Source organism: Corvus kubaryi, unplaced genomic scaffold, assembly GCF_017639235.1.
Source record: "Corvus kubaryi isolate FWS band 111438036 unplaced genomic scaffold, C.kubaryi_AGA036_p1.0 37386, whole genome shotgun sequence".
NCBI classification, from domain to species: domain Eukaryota; kingdom Metazoa; phylum Chordata; class Aves; order Passeriformes; family Corvidae; genus Corvus; species Corvus kubaryi.
Window position 1 is genome coordinate 697,710 of NW_024581128.1, and position 18,797 is coordinate 716,506.

At 39.4% G+C, this 18,797-nt stretch overlaps 1 protein-coding gene across 5 annotated transcripts in view; it reads right to left on the reverse strand.

Annotated features, from left to right (window-relative positions):
• Positions 1-3,068: 3,068 nt before the first annotated feature.
• The window catches only part of GPCPD1 (glycerophosphocholine phosphodiesterase 1), a 43,538-nt gene continuing 27,809 nt past the window's right edge, over positions 3,069-18,797 (reverse strand). For 4 of the 5 annotated variants that reach the window (XM_042036639.1, XM_042036643.1, XM_042036641.1 and 1 more), the window contains 9 exons: positions 17,302-17,394; positions 16,140-16,217; positions 15,263-15,302; positions 14,461-14,522; positions 13,522-13,587; positions 12,547-12,683; positions 11,621-11,756; positions 11,137-11,297; positions 3,069-4,855 (listed from right to left, as the gene is read on the reverse strand). In XM_042036639.1, coding sequence (XP_041892573.1) covers positions 4,651-4,855; positions 11,137-11,297; positions 11,621-11,756; positions 12,547-12,683; positions 13,522-13,587; positions 14,461-14,522; positions 15,263-15,302; positions 16,140-16,217; positions 17,302-17,394 — 978 coding nt within the window. In that variant the 3' untranslated portion in view covers positions 3,069-4,650. Of the gene's footprint in view, positions 4,856-8,254; positions 8,356-11,136; positions 11,298-11,620; positions 11,757-12,546; positions 12,684-13,521; positions 13,588-14,460; positions 14,523-15,262; positions 15,303-16,139; positions 16,218-17,301; positions 17,395-18,797 lie in introns of all 5 variants that reach the window. The other variant, XM_042036644.1, reaches the window with a different exon arrangement.

Below are 18,797 nucleotides of genomic sequence, written 5' to 3' on the forward strand. Positions count from 1 at the left end.
AAAAAGGGAAAGCTAATCATCTCAGTGCCATTTATAGCTTACTAAAGGTGTAGTCCAGCACTGGCTCTTTCTTCCAGGACCTTTTCTGGGGGAGCAGCTACTGTTTTGGTTTTTTTTTTAATTTTGAATATAGATTCTGTGAGAGAATCTGAGGGTACATACAGTGAAAGGAAAGAGCAAAGACCTGCATGTAGTGCAGTTTAGAGGCTGCAAGGGGCAGGGGAAAGCCAGTGCTGGCTTTTGCTTCTAAGATCTGTAAGGAAGAAGTTGCTGGCTGTTTAAAGCCTTGAAGCTGGGCTCTGGGAGACTGATATGATGGATGCAGCTGAGAAGGAAAGCACGAAACTCCAGGACATGGGGTGTAAACCCAGGGGTGTGAGACAAATGTGGAGCCAGCAAGAGTTTTCTCAGCTGCCACTTGTTGTGACCAAGACTTTTGCTGCATGTTTTTAGTTAAGATACAAGATCTATGTGATTATGAAGTATGTGAAGCCCCAGTTATTTGGAGAAATAATTTCCTACATGGAAACTGCCACTGCATATCGCAACACACCAGCTCTCCTGACCTAGAAGACATTTAAGACAGAGAAAACTCAGTCATGGACTGAATGAACTCAACAGATACCTTGGAGGGATGGCCACTGACTGTGGAAATGATACCTATGTTTGTGTGTTTATAAATATTTATAAATATATATCTGTATATAGCTGGAAGGTGTAGGAGCTAGGCATGACATAGATGGTATGGAGTAAGGGGTGGAGAATGTCCTGGTTCTGGCAAGGACAGGGTTAATTTTTGCAGTAGCCAGAAGAAGACATGGCCAGGACCATGTTCTGTACCACCTCATGTCATTTTTTTCCAGGGACAGCTCCCGTTGAGTGTGGCAGAGGGAGCAGTTGGGTAATGTCTGTTCCCTACTGTTCATTTTTCCTATTCCAGTGCTGTTTCCAGTGAAATGTTCTTAATTCATGATCTTTTACCCTTTGTGTCTTCAACTTTCCTCTTCATCCCCCTGCAGGGGAGGCAAGAGTGTGTGAGCGCCTTGTGGAAGGGGAATATTCCATTGGAGAATACCATTCCTCAACCACAACATTGGGGGATTGTCTTCATCCTTGTGCCAGGGTAGCACAGGATTCAGGAAGGAGCAGGTCCCTGTGCTCCCTACTGGGACCTGGGTGCCTGTAAGATTTACCACAACCTGGATATGGCCACAAGGCTGGGATTACCTTAACTCTCCCTTGTCCCTCCCCATGGCCTCGGCACCCTGCAGGGACCATGGACAGCAGAGTCCTCAAGGCAGGGGAGCAGGTTCCCTGATGGTGCCAAGGACTTGCCTTCACTTCTTTGGGCAGTGGTGCCCCACTCCATTTAGGAATGGTGCTCCCCAATTTAGTTCTTTCCCTGAGACTCCAAATCACACTCCTACTCCCTTGGCTCCTCCTCTCCCCCCAAGGGTGGCCAGGGACAACTGGAGGCACAAAAGGCCAAGATCAGGGTTGAAATAAGACCCATTTAGTGGAAACAGCAGTGAGATAAGGAAACAGTAACAGCAACAATATTAATAACAAAAGTGTACAAAAGGGAAGGTGATTCACATGCAAAATGCTCATTGCAGAGCCTGACGTGATGTGACCACAGCACCCCACACCGACCTGCCCAGCCCCCACACGTGTTTCTGACTGGAAGCCACTCCCTTCTTCTCAAAAACCAAAGAATCCCCTCTCCCTGTCCCCAGCAACGAAGTGAGGTGGTACTGAGTGACATCTCAGTCTTGGCCATGCCCCCTCAGCCATGTGGAGCCAGCTAGAGCTTTCTCAGCTGGCACCTACTGTCACCAAAAACGACCCCTGTCCTTGGCCAAAACCAGGACATTCTCCATCCCTTATTCTCCACCAGCTCTGGCATGCCCACCTCCCACACCTCCCAACTACATACACACGTATATAAATACACACGAGTACAGGCATCATTTCCACAGTCAGTGGCTGTTCCTCTGAGGTGGCTGTAGAGTTCATTTAGTCCATGACTGCGTCCTACCCATCCCAGACGTCTTCCAGCGCAGCAGAGCTGCTGTGCTGTTGGCTGATTGCTGCAGCAGGAGATCACGACTGGTGTAGCTGGAGCAGTCCTTACTCACTGTCCACAGTCATTACGGCATACAGTGGGATTGTCATCAGAGATGTAGAGCCCAGTCTTTGGGGGCGCCAAAGGGAAATGTTCCAAAATCAAGAGTGAAATTCTGTCTCCCCTACTACAACTCACACAACTCTGCATTAAAATTCTGCAGCGGTCCCTTGGCTGGAGCAAAGCCATCTCTGCCCCAGACCATGCTGGTCTCCAACAAGCACTCCAAAGCAGGAGGTGGCAGGCTCCCCTGCCAGATCCCAAATTCCTGCTCTTTGGTTCCCTCTACCCCGCCTGCAATGCCAATGGCTGTGGCAGAACAGCTGCTCAGTGTGGCCGAGCTGTGAGCTCAGCTCCAACAACTGGCACAGCAGGAGAGCTGTTGAAGCTCCTCAGGTCTGGAGGAAGTTGCTGACACAACTTACTCAGAAATAAGGGAGTCAGCAAGAAAACACCAACAACTAACACTGCTCAAAACTGTCTTGTAAAATCATCACAGTGGGTGTATTTATTTCCACTCCCCTCAAACGGAACAGGCCAATCCCTGAGCACTGAAGGCTGGGAAATAAGATTTTAAGGATGTCTAAGCCCCACTGAGCATCTCACTGGGATTAGTCTGAGAGGGTGCTTCACACAGCACAACTTCTGCACCACCTTCACACAGACCATGTGTCACTCTCAACATCTCTGTGGATGTGCTGCCCAGCTTTCACAAGCAGTGACACCAACTCTGCTAGGAGTTGACTATCAGTTGGCAAAGCCCTCAAGACCTGTCAAGAGGATCCCACAGGGTACAAAAATGAGGGAAAAAAATTAAGAAAAAAAATTAAGAATTAACCACAGAGGTAAGGAATGTATCAAGTAACAGTCACAGGTTCCTGACGCCAAGATTCTGGTTCAATGCCCCCTCCCCTTCTCAAAAACACAGCTCACACACTTCCAATTTTGGTTTAGGGTTGTTTCGCATTTTTGTTTGTTTTTTTAATAAAAGAAGGCTTCCAGATACCTAATCACTACTGTGCTGTTTGTGCAGGACAAACAAACTTTAAATACTAAAATGCACAAGTCAAAACAAGCGGTTTCAAACTGCTCAGCAGTGCAGACTCAAGCACTTATTTGCAATGGCTTTACTCTTTGTACAATCAGATCTATATGTAGCAATGACTGTATATAAAGAATATAGTACATACTATTGTTTTCATTGTCAATTTACAAGAGAAAAAAAATAAATATTTTCCATTCTTATTATACATTAACACTTCAGTAGAAAGTTACAGCTGTTGTGTTTGGCATGACCTGCAACGTCAGGAGGAGAAAGGACATGCATACTTATCTATTAAGAACTCTAAACTATGACTTTGTAATAAATTACAGAGGATAGATACCAGCCAACAGAATACTGATTATCTGAATTCAGTACATTTGTGATTCTTGCTCTATGGTAAAAGCCAAAAATCTTGCAAAATACAAAAGCCAGTAGCTTGCATTATGTAAGTAAGACAAACCACATATGGTGTAGCCTCTTCTCCAAATGTTTGTGATAACAGGCTTGTGGTTTCTCAGGCAAAGGAGATTAAGTTGTTGAATTGGTCCTTGCACCCTTCACACATAACTAGCACCATAAAGATGCAAGGACCTCAGCAAACACCTAAATTTCATGCTTAATAGATAAAGCATGCATTTTGTAGAGTTTGTGCAGGGTACATACTCTGTTCGTTAAGGTTACTGTGCAAAAAAGATTCTCGACCACTGAAGATACTCCTGTAATTCTGTGAAGATTATTAGCAACATTTTTAAAGTTTAGCAGGCCTGTGTGCAATTAATGAAAAACCTGTACTCGTGGTTCCCCCTTGACTGCTGTACACAGGCACTGTACCACTGAACTGAGAGCTAAGGAAACAAAGGCAGCAGCCTGAATGTTCAATGAAATGGGGAAAAACGAGCTGCAGTTTACTAAAAAATAAATAAATACTTTAAAATGGCACAAAGCTTTGTATACAGGTGGATCTACCAGTGCAAATACATATACATGAGGTACCAATTCGTTCAGATGTTTTTATAGGCCAGATCTATTTATAAGTATCTTAAAAATCACTCTTTTAATTTCCTGCTGTCAGACAAACGCTACAGCTTGTCAGCCTGTAAGTAAAATCAAAGTTAAAACAAATTTTCAGCATATTCAATATCAGATTATTGTAATTTCTCTACAGTTTAGTTTCTGAGCTTTCACTACTGAGACCGCTTAATTAATTTTTGTCTTTTAAAAGCACTAGTGATACTTTTCTTTTTCAAGATTTGAGATGATTTGAGGGAAAAGTTAAAACTGTATATGTAAATTGGAACAATAACTGTAACCGGCTGAATATTTTAACATTGTTTGAAATTTTACTAAGTACTGCTAGGAAGGAGGAACACAGTTATTGCTATTTGAAGACTTAAAATTAAAACAAACCAACCTGAAAGCATAGACAGAACTATTCCAATGGTGAAAATTCCATAGATACAAAACAGCATTCTGCCTAAAATTAGTCCTTTTGCATCTGAACACTCTTCAAGTTATCTACAGCTTTCTCTTCCAGGTAACTATGATGGCATTTACATGGAGCTATGGATTTGAAGTGGCTAACTGAAGGACACACACAGCTTTTCAACTCCGGCAGTTCTTTCTTGAGACGCTCCAGCTGCTCCACCTGGAATATATTTGGTTGTTCAGGATTTGAGTCGTATATCCTGAATAAATGAGAAAAGAAAAAACACTGATCAGTATAAACTAGCAGTTCACAGAAATGTACACCAGATGAAGCACCTGAGTTGTTTTCTGTAACAGAGTAAAATTAGGTCCCAAAGACAGTTTGTTTGAGGTAAGTACCTTAAGTTTTGGTGCTCATCTTGCAACATAAAATGGTATTCCCTTTACACAGACTAGTTAGTATTTCATTGGATATACTAAAAACCTACTGGCATATACTCACTTGGTCTCCTGACAAATGTGATTTTGCAGGTGGCACAAAGCAGTGAAATAAGAGTGTTCCAGGCTTCAAAGCTCAAAGCATAAGAAATTTCAGAGCCCTGAGGTTATTTGAACAGACTGTGGTATGCTGCTTGTACATAATACTGCATGGAGTGTATACTTACTGTTTCAAGAAGTATTTCACCTCCCCCCAGTTCAGAACCTTTTCTTTTTTAAATTACCATAATTACCACAATATTAAGTAAAGAGTTAAAAATAGAAAACCTGACCTCTCTCCGCACCTAATGCCAATTAACCACCCACGCTATTTTAAACAGTCTATCCTCTTTCTTATTTTCACACACGCAAACAAAGCTGCAGGATTTGAAATGTCAGCGTCATAGCAGATTGTCCAAATCCAAACCACATTTTGACAGTGTAAGCATTGAGCACAACTCAAACACTATTCTGGTGTAATTCATTATAAAGCAAAAGCATTGGTGCTCCTGTAACCTAACTTTGGTACACCACCTGTTGTGACAAGGATATGTCCTGACTTCCCAAGATTCATTTCTAATATCAGCATGTTTATATCCAAAATTTTAATCTTGGTATCCAGTTGCTCTCACTTTTAGCTGTTGCAGGTTTATCTCCTTCAAATGAAAACTTCTGCAAAAAAGTACCATTGCTTCCACCTTAGTCTTTTAAGAATGTTCATGCTTCATTTATGATTCTGTCAAGAAAGTAGTCTGGTTTTATTTCATCACCCTTTGCCTCTCACACATTTTCAAAATATGCCCAAAAGGAACCAACACCGCAACCAAAACAATGCAGTGCTGATGTGAGAGTGCAAGGTGCCCTTTCACCCTGACAAGCCAACTTGTGAACTGCTGGCAACCCCAAGACACCAAAAACAACATGCAGCTCAAAGACTGGTACAATAATAGGATTCAAGAAAGGAAACACTTCCACAGGAAATACTGATATGGATCGCAGTAAGACTGAGGACAGTTTCTGTGAAGAAACTCCTAGAAGTGAGATAGATGCTATCCAGTTTGATGAAATTTAAATTACTTGCACAGCTCTTATAATCCAACACAGGCCTAAGATATGACCCAGATTTGCCTAATAAAAGCTTTCTGCAAAATAAAAGCTCTACCTGCCTTCCTTCCTCCCTGTGCTTTCTTCAGCTGAGACATTATGAATTCCCTTGTGAATTCCAGACAAAACACTGACAGTTGAAGGTAGTTTTCTATATAAAAAACACTTTAGGAACTAAGAACATGAAGTCCTTCCCATCAGTTAGACACTTGAATAGCAAAGGCATGGTTCTTCTAAGCCCTTTGTTCCTAGAACATGTCTAAGCACGTTGCTAAGCAGCTTCTGGCAAGTATTTTATTAGTTCTTTACTACAACAAGTATAAATTCTGTAGCTCCTGCTTCATTCTAAATTCTTTTCAATTGAGATTCTGGATGAATTCAACCCTCCAAGCTCCTTTCAAACTGTCCACTAGAGCCAGTTCACTCCAATGTGTGTATAGAGCTTCTTTCAAACCAAAGGCAGAGAAGACAACTCAAAGCACAGCCACACTTGTACTTCAAAATTTCTTGACCCTATGTTTTGTTTGGGTCCACAAAAATACACCACCAGTTTGCAGAAACAGAGGCTCCAGGACTTCTCTAATTATTTCCAACATCACTATAAAGATAAACTCTCATTTCCCTATCTTTCATTTTTCAACAGGACAATTATTTTTAAGTAACTATGCAAAGTTTTTCCATCTAACCTCCTATTAAGCAAGCCCTGCAGAAGACTGAAGTCCTTCAAACACTACTTTTTCAAGTAAGCACCTTCTACAAAAGGCTTGCAGGACTTTGCAGGGCTATGCAGGGGGTGTAACACTGATGTGTTTGGCTCCTGTCAGGTGTTCTGCAACCTTTGAAAACACATATAAGACAAGAGGCAGCAGCACTAAAATACTGTTTTCATGCTCAAAAGATTTTCTCAAGCTTTTGATTAAAGCTTTTCACTTTTCTTTAGATCTCAAGGAAAACTTGAATTCACAAAGCAGGGCAGCCTTAGACTGTCATTGCACAACATCTTAATTCAATCACTGAGTAGATTACAAATCAACTAATACTACACTTCCTACACATATGCATGCTGTTATTTAAGTAACATGCAGCTTCAGGCAAACAGGGCAGCCCAGATTTCAGCAGTCTTCTGCTTTTGAGAAGTGTTTAAAATGCTTTTGCCTTGACTGCCAGCTAAATTTGTGTAAATGTTGGGAAGTTACTAATACCAGTCAAGCACAGCTTTGGCCTGCAAATGCAACATGCAGCCTAAGGAACTGTAGTGTTTGGACAAAGCTCTCATGGAAAAGCTCTCAGCATCCATATTTTAGAAATACTGACTTAGTATTTTTATGCAGTTCTGTGGATTATTCAACAAACAAAATTCAGATCATGTAAAGTGAATGAGAAAAGATGATGCAAGTGTAAGCTAGCACCCAATCCCTCTCCACATTGGTATTTAATATACAGCCAGCAGGTGTAAAAACACAAAGCTGCATTGTTCTTACTGAGTTAAGGATATTCAAATACAGAAACATTTCCTGGACTGTTTACAAAGCCTATCCAGGAGAAAAATACCAGATATATCACCTCAGAAATCCCACTTTAAAATTCAGCATTTTCACCAAGCCAGAGGATTTCACTACAATAGGTTGAAGTTTCTGCTCTAATTAAAATCTAAACATCAGACTAATAAAGCATTTTAAGGATGAGATTTCTGTGCAGACAGAAGATACCCAGTCATGCACATAAAGTAATTTTCTGTGTAAGGGCCCAAATAAAAGCCTGAAGGCAGACATGGCACCTTTCTGTAGAGGTTGCCCTTTTAATACAAGTAATTTGGTTAAACACTGAGATGAATGGTAGTTAACAGTAGAGTATCATCCCAGCAACTGCACCAGAACATCTGTTCAGATTAATGACTTTGGGTGTGTGTAATAATCTGCAGCCCAAGTGGAGAAAGGCCTGGATGGGGGGCAGGGAACGCATTTGTGTTCTTTCCTCTGCCCCAGTGGGATCAGCCTTTTAATATTGTTGGCATTTGTAAGCTTCCCAGATTTAGTCTTGCAGTTTTTCTCCATGCAAAGCAAAGCCAGACCCCCTACCTGCATTTTTTTTTGCCCAGTGCTTGGTATCCCCAACTTTTGGTACTCAGGACACAGTTTTTCTGCCATCTTCACAACTGGCTACAGTGTTTTGGTCAATTCTACATGGATGATTAAGTTTGGAGAAAACAGCTTACAGAAATAATCTCTATGCACACAGTTCATAATCTCAGAAATAACTACTGCACACAGTAACTCAGGGCCACATACAAGCAACCTAAAATTCAACAGAATTCCTCTATTCACTTCCTAAATTATTCAGATAATTAGCACTTGAGATGGTGTAAGCAAGGTCTAGTAAACAGCAACAAAAACCACCATATTAGATAAATATCTGGACTTGGCAACAAATCCAGAAAACAAAAATTCTGCAGAAACCATGGAAGAGGCACCATCTTAAATCCACCCTGGAAATATTCTGGAATTTGAAGACACAATGATAGCATGAACTGGCTTTACACTAAAACAGATTACTGCAGTCCTACTTATTTCTAGGCCTTGGAACAGTCACGTACATCTCTCTCTCTCATGCTGCTCTTTAAATTTAATTTTAAATTTATTTATTTCTAAACTTCAAATAGCACAGAATATGGATGCTGACACCATATCTATTTAAACTCTTCAAGTCTCAAATAATCTGAAAAGCTGCCTCTTTACCCAGCAGCTCCAACTGTGAGTGAGAACAGTTGCTGCCAGGTTTTACATTCCCACATTCTGGACTTGCAGGTACCACCTGCATTTCAAAATGTCCACCTTGAGACATACAATGCCACCTTCAGAAGGTGCCACCTTCATATTCCTTCCAAGACCTGTATTAAGACTGAATTTAATTTTATTCAGACAATTAGGAAATCCCGAGAAATAATTAAGAATTGCAAAGGGACATCCCATTATTTGTTTTGGCCTACAGAAAAAACACAAAGGAAATGACATTTAGAAATTACACTTAACAAGCCTGAAGTAACAGCTTTGGAGTTAATACTAATTTTGGGGTTCCTCTCCAAAAAATGGGAAGATGTTGAAATGGAAGTGATAGAGGAGGCAGGCAGCGAGAGGAGAGATGAACACTATGAAGAATCCAGATGATCTCAACAGTGCAGGAAGGTTAAGCATTTTTTGTTCAGTTAAATCCACATGGGAATTCAGCCTTCCCTTGGCTTTTGATAACCAATTGGCTGGTTATCAAAAGGTGAGATAAAAGGTGCTCTACTATCCCACCACAACTAAAATCACACCAAACAGTACAAAAGGACACACGAGGTGACATGTAGCTGACTTGCAGCCTTGACATAAACGCCACAACATCTAAGAAGTGTTGAGTATCTAAAGCAATAAAAGCAACATGAAGTCAGAAATTAGGCTGCTTTGCTGTTTTACCATAGTAGTGAGTATCTGTTGTACAAGGAGTAATTAACAACTCTGGAAGGCTGGATTAGTAGCCATGAGATGAACAGGCATTTTAAGAACATTTTATGCAGCAGTATTTGATTAAAACACCCCACCAATAATGTATCACTGTAACTTATGCATACCATAGAATAAAATTCCATTACCCTGTGATTGCATACTACATAGTTAGAGGATTGTTTCACCTGCATTCTAGTCCAGAGGCATTTCTCATCAACTAAAGGCAGCCCCAATCCTGAGCTGTAGCAGAGGTACAGCACACAGCTCTGCTGTAGCAGGAAAGAGGACTTATGTGCCAATGTCCTCAGTCTGAAGCTGATCCCCACTGTAAAAATCTAGTTATTCTTTTTGTACTGCCAGTGAATAGGAGACATTCTGTACAGCACAAGAAGTGAGACCTCTGGAAAACCAGGGAAGCAATGGGCCCACCACTCTGAAAGGATTCTCAGCAGTCAACAACAGATTGAAGAGAGTTAACTATTTTTCACACCGAGAGCCTAGAGCTCAGAGTAAACATATTTGATCTCCTGCCCCTAGATATGGTTAAACTGACTCTCAGTTTTCACTTTACAAAACAGAGCCTTTGACAATTATTGATCCCCCTTCCTTTGTTTTTTTGGTTTGGGGTTTTTTTTTCAGGTAAAACACTATACAAAGCAATACTCTTGCTAAAGCAGAAGGTTTGAAAGCTTTCTATAATTTGAAACTTCAGTTACACTTAATGCTTTCCCAGTTACAAATTCTTTCTTATCTATCAGAAATTCTGATTTAAATTCAGCTTCTCAAATTAAATTTCATTTCATAATGATGAATTTCACATCTTCAAAGATAAAAGAGCTAAAACTTCAGGGTTTTGTAAACAACCAAACAACACAACACTACTTCTGTTCAAATATTTAACACAGTATTCTGATGTCTGTACCTGAATTTTTGTATGTAACAGCTACTTTCTGAAGTGACTGATGTGGCAGTTTGCCCTCGAGTCACTCCAAACTAATTTTAATAGGAAAAATGGTGAATTCACAGCTTTGAAACACAGCAGAATGTTGGCAATAGTTAAAATCATTCGTTTAAGTTGTGTTAGCTATTTCCACAACTTAACGTAGAATGCTGAAACTTTCAGTCAAACAAATAACATTTTCCTCACTGTACCACATATATAACTTAAAAATTACTATCATGAGTATTAGTAGCACCTTAAACGTGTATGCCATGCACTAGTTCTTTAAAGGATCAAATTACATTTATGTCAATCTCAGGAAAAACAAAAGTTACTTTGCTTCATATATACAGCTGAAAGAGTGGGAATTGGTGTTAGACTTGCTCTTGATCTGGGTCTTTGGGCTTCTTGTACTTTCTGTACCCAGTCAACCAAGAAGCAACGTGAAATTTCACCAGAATCAAGATACAACAGTTTCTAAGCTTGATGATGGTAGTGATTATGATTATTATTTTAAAAAGCCACAACTAAGTACCTGTCATATATTAGCCCATGAACACCATATTCTCTCAACTTCTTCCTGTTATCCGGGTCATTTGCATCATCACCCCATGAAAAAATAACCAGGCCTTTGGATATGGCCCGTTTGATAAACGCTGGATTCCTCAGCAGATCTTCAGAGTGCACGTTAATTCCCTGAAATACAACAGACTTCAATTAAAACCCACATTTCTGAAACACTTACATCAGCTTGTTTAATCTTTTGACACTGGCAGCTCCTTACCATTTCATCCACAGTAATAAAAATTTATTTAATACAATTAGAGAGTTTATTTATAGTGCTATTTTTTAAACACTGTATTAAAAAAACATGTGAAACTATGGACATTATTTTGGCAGTTACCCAATATTAGTATATTTATTTTATGAGGTTAGCTGTAATTTAATGTATTAGTGTCAAAATGATAGATTTAAAACAAGCAGTAATAATTTAGTCTGATTTTAACTTGTCAGCTTACCAGCAAGTTTTCAAACTGTGCAAAGTTAATGGCAATCGGAGTTGTGCGAGATCTGAGATCCATAAGCTCTGGATAGAGTTTAGATTCCCCTTGAGTGAGAAACAACACAGGATACTTGTTTTGCTTATGCCGGATCCTGCCAGGAAAAAAGCCCACAAGTAGCAAATGAAAAAAATAAAAGTGAAAAAACAAAAAGCAGGGAACTTTGATCTCACTGTTTCGAGGGGAACTCCTCTCTTTCCTGCATGTTCTTCTAGTTCCTAGCTGGTGCAAGGAGATGGTCCCACAGTTTAGCATCAAACTGTGTGACAAACTGCTCAACTGATTCCTTTTGCCACTACTGGAGATTAACGCACAGGTCAAGGGAAGCTAGACTTCATGTTGAACTCAGCCCCACATCCTCAAAAAGTTTATGCAAAATCCCTGAAGGCCATTTAATTCTGTAATTTTCTTTTTAAATGGACATTAGATTCATGATAATCACCAAGATCCATGATAAGAATTTCTAAACATGGTTAATATACAGCCCCTAACCTTACTGATGTATTTTTCAAGTTGGATACTCTAACAAGATGATTTGGTTCCTACGTTAGGCTTGCACACCCCTCAAGTATGACTGAAAAAGACTTTGGGATACCAGAAGAAACCATGACCTTTTTTGTTGTGCTAAGAAAGAGTGAAGCATCCAGGAAGACACTTGACAAAAATATCCACTATGACTTTATTCTCCAATTTTATTTTTGGCTCATTTCAGATGGCAAAGTGGTCTCATTTCAGTTCCCAACTATTCTGGCACCTTAAGTACACGTTCTAAGCAAAACAGCTGTTATTTATTTCCTGTGTGTATTCTTACATACAAAGTAAATTTTACCAAATAAAAATAAATGTTAAAAACAAAGGACATTATTTCTCTCTTCTTAACTTACATAGTACAAATATCTGCATGAAAAGAAGAAAACACAATTCTTCTTCCTCCAGCATTCATCAAAACAGTTTTCAGAATAATATCTAGAAAAAGGTTCATGTCAAAGTAAGTTGACAAGTTGCCATCCCATTGTCCATCCTAGAAAAAGAAAGCACAAGTTGGAGTCACTTAAATTAATGCTTACTAAAATTATTTTAACCAGCAATGGTGTCTCATTCAACCTGAGCAAAGTGAGAATTCAGCTGGCCAGCGTGAATGCAGAAGTCAGTCCTTCAGTCTGTTGAGTGCTGGTTACAGCTCTCCAGGACTGACAGCCTGTGAGGTGCAGCTGAATTCTCACAGCAGTAAGATTCACTGAAAAATTCCCTGTCTCCCCATCACTCTAGGCACTCTAGGAAGCCTATTCTAATCTCAAAAACACAAAGAAATTCCCCAAAGACCAACAATTATAGCAGCTACTCTCTGTTGTTATTTCTAGCACACGGACTTCTGCCTACCACTCTCCTTAGCTTCCTTCCCCCACTCCAGGCTTCCAATCCCAGCCTTTACAACCATTTCCCTCTGGACTGAGTGCTACACAGTCCAGCTGACTCTGCAATCCTGCTGACTAGAAGCAAACAGCAGCTTGCATTACTGCACCTTGTTGTAGCTGCTCCTGCACTGGGCCAGGAGAAGCCGAATTTCTTGGCACTTTCCTGCCTGCCCTGTTGTGATCCATTGACTTTTTAAAGTTCTCTACCAAAAGCAGTCTGAGCTGCATTATGAACTCAATCCTATAAATACTTTCTATCATTTTAAGAATAAGTTTGTTCATTCGTTGGAGTGGTGCCATTATACCCCCAGTTTCAAAAATAATGCATTATAAAAAAAAAAGGCACATAAACCTTCAAAAATGATGCCTTTGCAGCTCATAAATTGTCACATCAAATCACAAGCTTTAGCCGTAGGAATGTAAATCACATGTATGTTTACTTACCCTTTGCTGGGAGATCCATTTTATTTCTATGTTGAACCCAACATCTTTAGAAACAGACTCCAGCACCTGAAAAAAATTCATTATGAAGAGACCCCACAGCAAAGGAGGACAACAAAGCACTATGAAGGTAATTACTGAGAGAATTGGAATTTAATGCTAATGGTGTCTAACAGTAGAATTTAAAACCCTAGGTTTTTAACATTTTATACAACACACACACCCTTTTCTACTCCAATCTAAACTTGATGAATACATAAAAATGGATAAAATCTTAAGGACAAGATCTTGGCAAGGTACAAATGAGAATCAATTCACACAAACACATGTAAGAAATGCCCCATTTGTACTCCTACAGAAAAAATGGTCCTCCTCCTCTTTCGAGAAAGTTCTTTTGAATGCAAAAAGCATCTTAAGTTTTAAATCCAGGAGCTTGCCATTACAATGATACAGAACTTCTTTCATGTGAAATTCTTTACAAGAATTATTTGCAAGGTGGTTTCAAAAGGTGGAGCTAACACAAGCAGTGCTCAGTAGGAACACACTGGAAATCTACTCAGCATTTCTCAGTGTCTGGCTCTGAGAGATGGACAAGACTCTGTGAGGAGCTGCCAAAGGCCAGGTGTGGTTTCTTTCAAAATTAGAAACAATTGTCAATGCATTAACAGGCAATGCCCACATGTTAACCAGCTATTAAACTGAGTGCACCCTGAGCTATACAGCTTGGGCTCGTGAATTCAGAAGCTTGAAACACACACAAACTATTACTTGTAAGCACTGAAAAGCCTTCAGTGTCCAAAAATAAAGCCTCTATTCTCAGTTGTAGCACTGACACCAGAGGCCTAAACCCAAAAATCAATATCCCTTGCTACATGTGCAAAGCTAAAGTAAAACACATGCATTCATGTTCCACAATCATCTTGCTTCATACTCACTACTTACTCTTTGCAGAGAAGGAAATGGCTGTGTCTCACAAGCAGAGTTCTCTTCCTCTTTAAAAGATGCTGGAAAGAAATATAAAATATTGAATTAAAACAAACAGAAGCATAATCCCAGTAACGCCAGCAAGAAAAGACTGGCTCCAAATTATAAGTGAACAATGAAACCAGGTCTCCCTTTGGATTACCTACACCTTTCCCTCTAATACTGACATACTCCAACGCCTGTTTTGGAATTTAAAAACTTGCCACAATATAGATCAGAATGGCTTCTCCCATCCCTTACCACTTCACTCACTGAATCACATCCAGAAGAAGCCTTGCCTATCAAGGCTTATTTCTTTTATTTTTTTAGATTTTATCTTTTCCTATACAGGTAGGATATGTGAGGTAATTTGCTTTCCCTACAAAGGGAATAATTTGGGCCAAAAATTTACAGCACTGATGAGACACTCTACACAGCAGTTACCAAAGTTTTTGTCAGCAGTTCTCAAGAGCTGAAGGTACAGTCAGAGAAGCATAAGGTGGAAACATTAGTGGCAATTTCGTTATGATTATTCAGATATATATATTGATCTATACATTTGCCTTCTACCCTTCGGTCCCCGCTTCCCAAGGGAGTAACTTCTGATCAGGTAGTAAAGTTCTTCCCAGTAAAGAACTCTACAGCATGCACAAAAATTACCTACATAAGCATTTAGAAATGTTTGGGACAAACATGATTAGAACAAGCAACTGCAACCACAGAATTTATATAATTACATGGTAGCACACCAGTGCCAAGACTCTTCCAAACTAGTACATACCATTGTGATCTTTTACTTTCAGGGCCGTCACGTGAGCCAGCTGAAGAGCACAAGAGCAACATTAACACTCTACCCATACAGATCTTCCTACATGTAAAACGTAACTAATTTTGCTTGTAAATAGTTCTGAAGTTTAAAAGTCCATTATAGACAAAGTTTTAGTCACTTATTAAAGAATAAAGGACATACTAGTACATGTCACAATTTTCTTTAAAACTTTGTTTTAAAGATTTCAAGGGAAGCTCAAAAGCAAACTGAAAATATTCTTACTGAAAATTCAGAAATCACGTTAAGAGTAAACCCACACATACTATAATTCAACATCAAGATGTGAAAAAGTCTGAACACTAATCCCTCCTCTGTGGTACAATCCAGTGCAGAGGGCTGACCTGTTTTATATTACAGTCACACATACTGAGCTAGAATCAGGCCAGACACGGCCAACTCCCTTACTCCGTTCAAATTCTCTCTCTACAAAAAGGAGTGGACCAAGTAATTATAAATAAAGAGAATCATGTGGTTCTTGGACCAGCCAGATGCCTTCCTTGACTGAGAACAGGTATCTCAGCAGGGTATTCAGTAGCCCAGTCATCCCCTGACTTTCTTTTAATGTAGGCAGGGCACTTCTGTTTGGAAGGTAGAGCAGTTCAACATTTGAAAATTAGATACCATATTTCTAGAGGATAAAAGTAATGAAATTTATCCAAGTTATAACAATGGTGCAAAAGTATTTTTCTTGGAATTAACTAACTGTTGTTTGTACAATTTTTAAACTGTACTCTCCCAAACTATCTATACCTACTCCCAAAACCTCTAAGCTTCATATACAATTTGAAATTCTACACGCAGTATATTGTACTAGCCAAGGTAACAATACCTTTAATAACTGCAGCTGATCAAATGTGAGTTCTTTGACTGCAATCTCAAACAGTTCCAAAGGCTCTGTGTCCAGTTTCTTTGAAGAGAACCAACACATAATTAAGCATCATGGAAAACAATAAAAAACCTCACACACTCTTTATATAGTAGCATTAAAGGCAACTAATGTTTCCTATTTTATTGATAAAGATACAAGTGATATCTTATGATTAAGATGATCAATTTTCAAGAGAACACAGGCACTTAAAAGCATAAAACAGATGTCAGTTTGAAAAAAAACAGTGTTTGGTCTTTCATGCAAGTCAGAGGCTTTAAAGTTCTTTCTTCTCGAAAGGTTAGCAAAATCATTCTGTAAAAACTTGATTGGGTAATGTATTCAGGAAAGATGTTTGCAAGTAAAGAAATGCAGTAAAAAATAGTCCAAGGCAGTTCAGTTTACTGCTGTTTATCCAATGTTTCAAACTAAAAAAAAAAAAAAGATAAATGTCCTGGGGTAAAACTGAGGCACACACACACTCCCCACTCCCAAAATAAAGATCCGGTGTCAAAAAAATTCTGTCCATTTCTCACTTTCCCTCTTCACTAAGAAATTTTTACTGAGCAAGACAATACTGAGTGAAGACACACTGAACAGTCATTCCCCTCAGTCAAAGTTCCATTTCCACAACTGTTCAAAACCAAGCTTCTTATAAAGTGCAATACTGCAATGGGTGTGGGAGTCTGAAGACACAAAACTCAGTGCCAAGAAGACAGAGCAGTGTGCTCTGCAATCTCTCTCTGGATTCACTGTCAGAACTAGGAGAGAAGATAACCAGAACAGGACAGAATGCAAACATTCAGGCCTGAATCTAAGACAGTCCCATAGGCCCCACTGAATATAGTGGAGTTGTCTTGGTTTTCCTTCCAAATCTTAAATCAAACAGAAGCTAAATAATAAGCACAACGTAGGCTTGAAGAGTGCCAAATCACACATCTGAAAGGCTGTTGCTACAACATCAAAAGGAAAAACTCAGCTTCCCTGCTCTATGCACAAAGTAATGCTGCATATTTATTCCCATTCCATCCCTTGAGTCCCCAGAATTATTTCTATGAGAGCTTGACATTTTAAGTTTCTAGAATGGTCATATTTATAAATAAAATACAGATCTCATCTTCCTTACCTTTTTCATGGCCATGCAACATGTGAGATCGTGGTATACTATAGGCACATGATCTTTAGAAAGATGTACATCAAATTCCACATATGCTGCTCCCTGCAGGAAATCGAAAAACACACAGAACAAAACAAAAGCCCGTTAATTACTTATGCACAAGGACTACAGAACTGCATGCAAGTATTGTCAAGCATTCACAGGTCCTAGACATCAAGCAGAAGTTGAACACAACTGGCTGTTACCAGTTAAATCATGGTCAGCAATGGATTGATTATCAATGATGAAAGAATTACATGGCAAATTATCTTAATTACCGTAATACAGCTCATATATATGTGTGTGTGTCTATCTATCTTGCTTCATCTTGTAAACCCTCTAGTAAGACTCAAGTCTTATAAACCTGATTACAGAGAAAGACTAAGATGATATTTTTAGATACAGATGTTTTAAACATAGATGCCTTTGAGGCATCTTCCTCCCTCCTCCCCACCACCACACCAAGAGACAAGTGATGGCTCCATACTGCCAAGGCTTTAGGGAGATATTCCATATAGGAACAAAATTCTGGAGTCACTAGTGAGCAACACAGTAAGAGCAAGGACAGAAATAGCTGCATCCAGTATTCTCCTGCCCTTTTCAGCTGTATGTGCTTTTCTGTTAGGCTTTTAAAAAGGAAGAAAGATCCAAAAGCTCTAAGCACAGTCTTTTGGAAAAGAGGGAGGGCCAGAAGGAAAGAGGAACACACAGTAACAGGTTTGGGTTTTTTTACTTATACTGACTGTCTGCAAATAATTCCTTTGAAGGCCTCCAAGAATACCATTCATCAAATTATCACCCTGACACACACTTTTTCAATCAGCACAAAAAGAAAATAGGACATGGGGTTTTTTTCAGCCCTTTTCTCAGCAGAAATATTTTCAGAGTGGTGGTTTTCAGCCTTTTCAATCTGCAAATAGATAAAAGCACTTGTCTGGTGATGCTGCTGATGACTTCACAGCAAATTTCTGCCTCAATGCATATTTCTTGTGAGCATTTTAAAAGCTTTCTCTAAACATGTAGTGTCCACTCAGGGATTAAGAACTACTGTTCAAAACAGTAATTTAGTAGCTACAGTTTTTTTCAGTGATCAAGATTACTGCAAGGAATAAAAGTGACCACCTCCATCACAGAATTTAGGCACATGGAGCTATTATCTCCCAAACTGGAAGTTCTGTCTTAGGATTCCAAGTCTTCACTGCAGCAAGCACCAAAACAAGGATTGGTTTATTCTACCAGCTCAGCTCCCAAGTCACAATTTCAGAGAGCAAGTTTCAGTACACAGCAGTCCCTGAGCATGACCTTTGCCACCTGAGAGGATTAGGACAGACTCTAGCAGTGCCAAAATTTTATTCATTTATTCAAACTGTCTGTACAGGGTTGAGATTAAAATTCTCCTTGTATTAGAACACAACCAGAATGTACTACATGGAAGTTTTGATTTTTTTAAGGAACTTGAGAGTGAG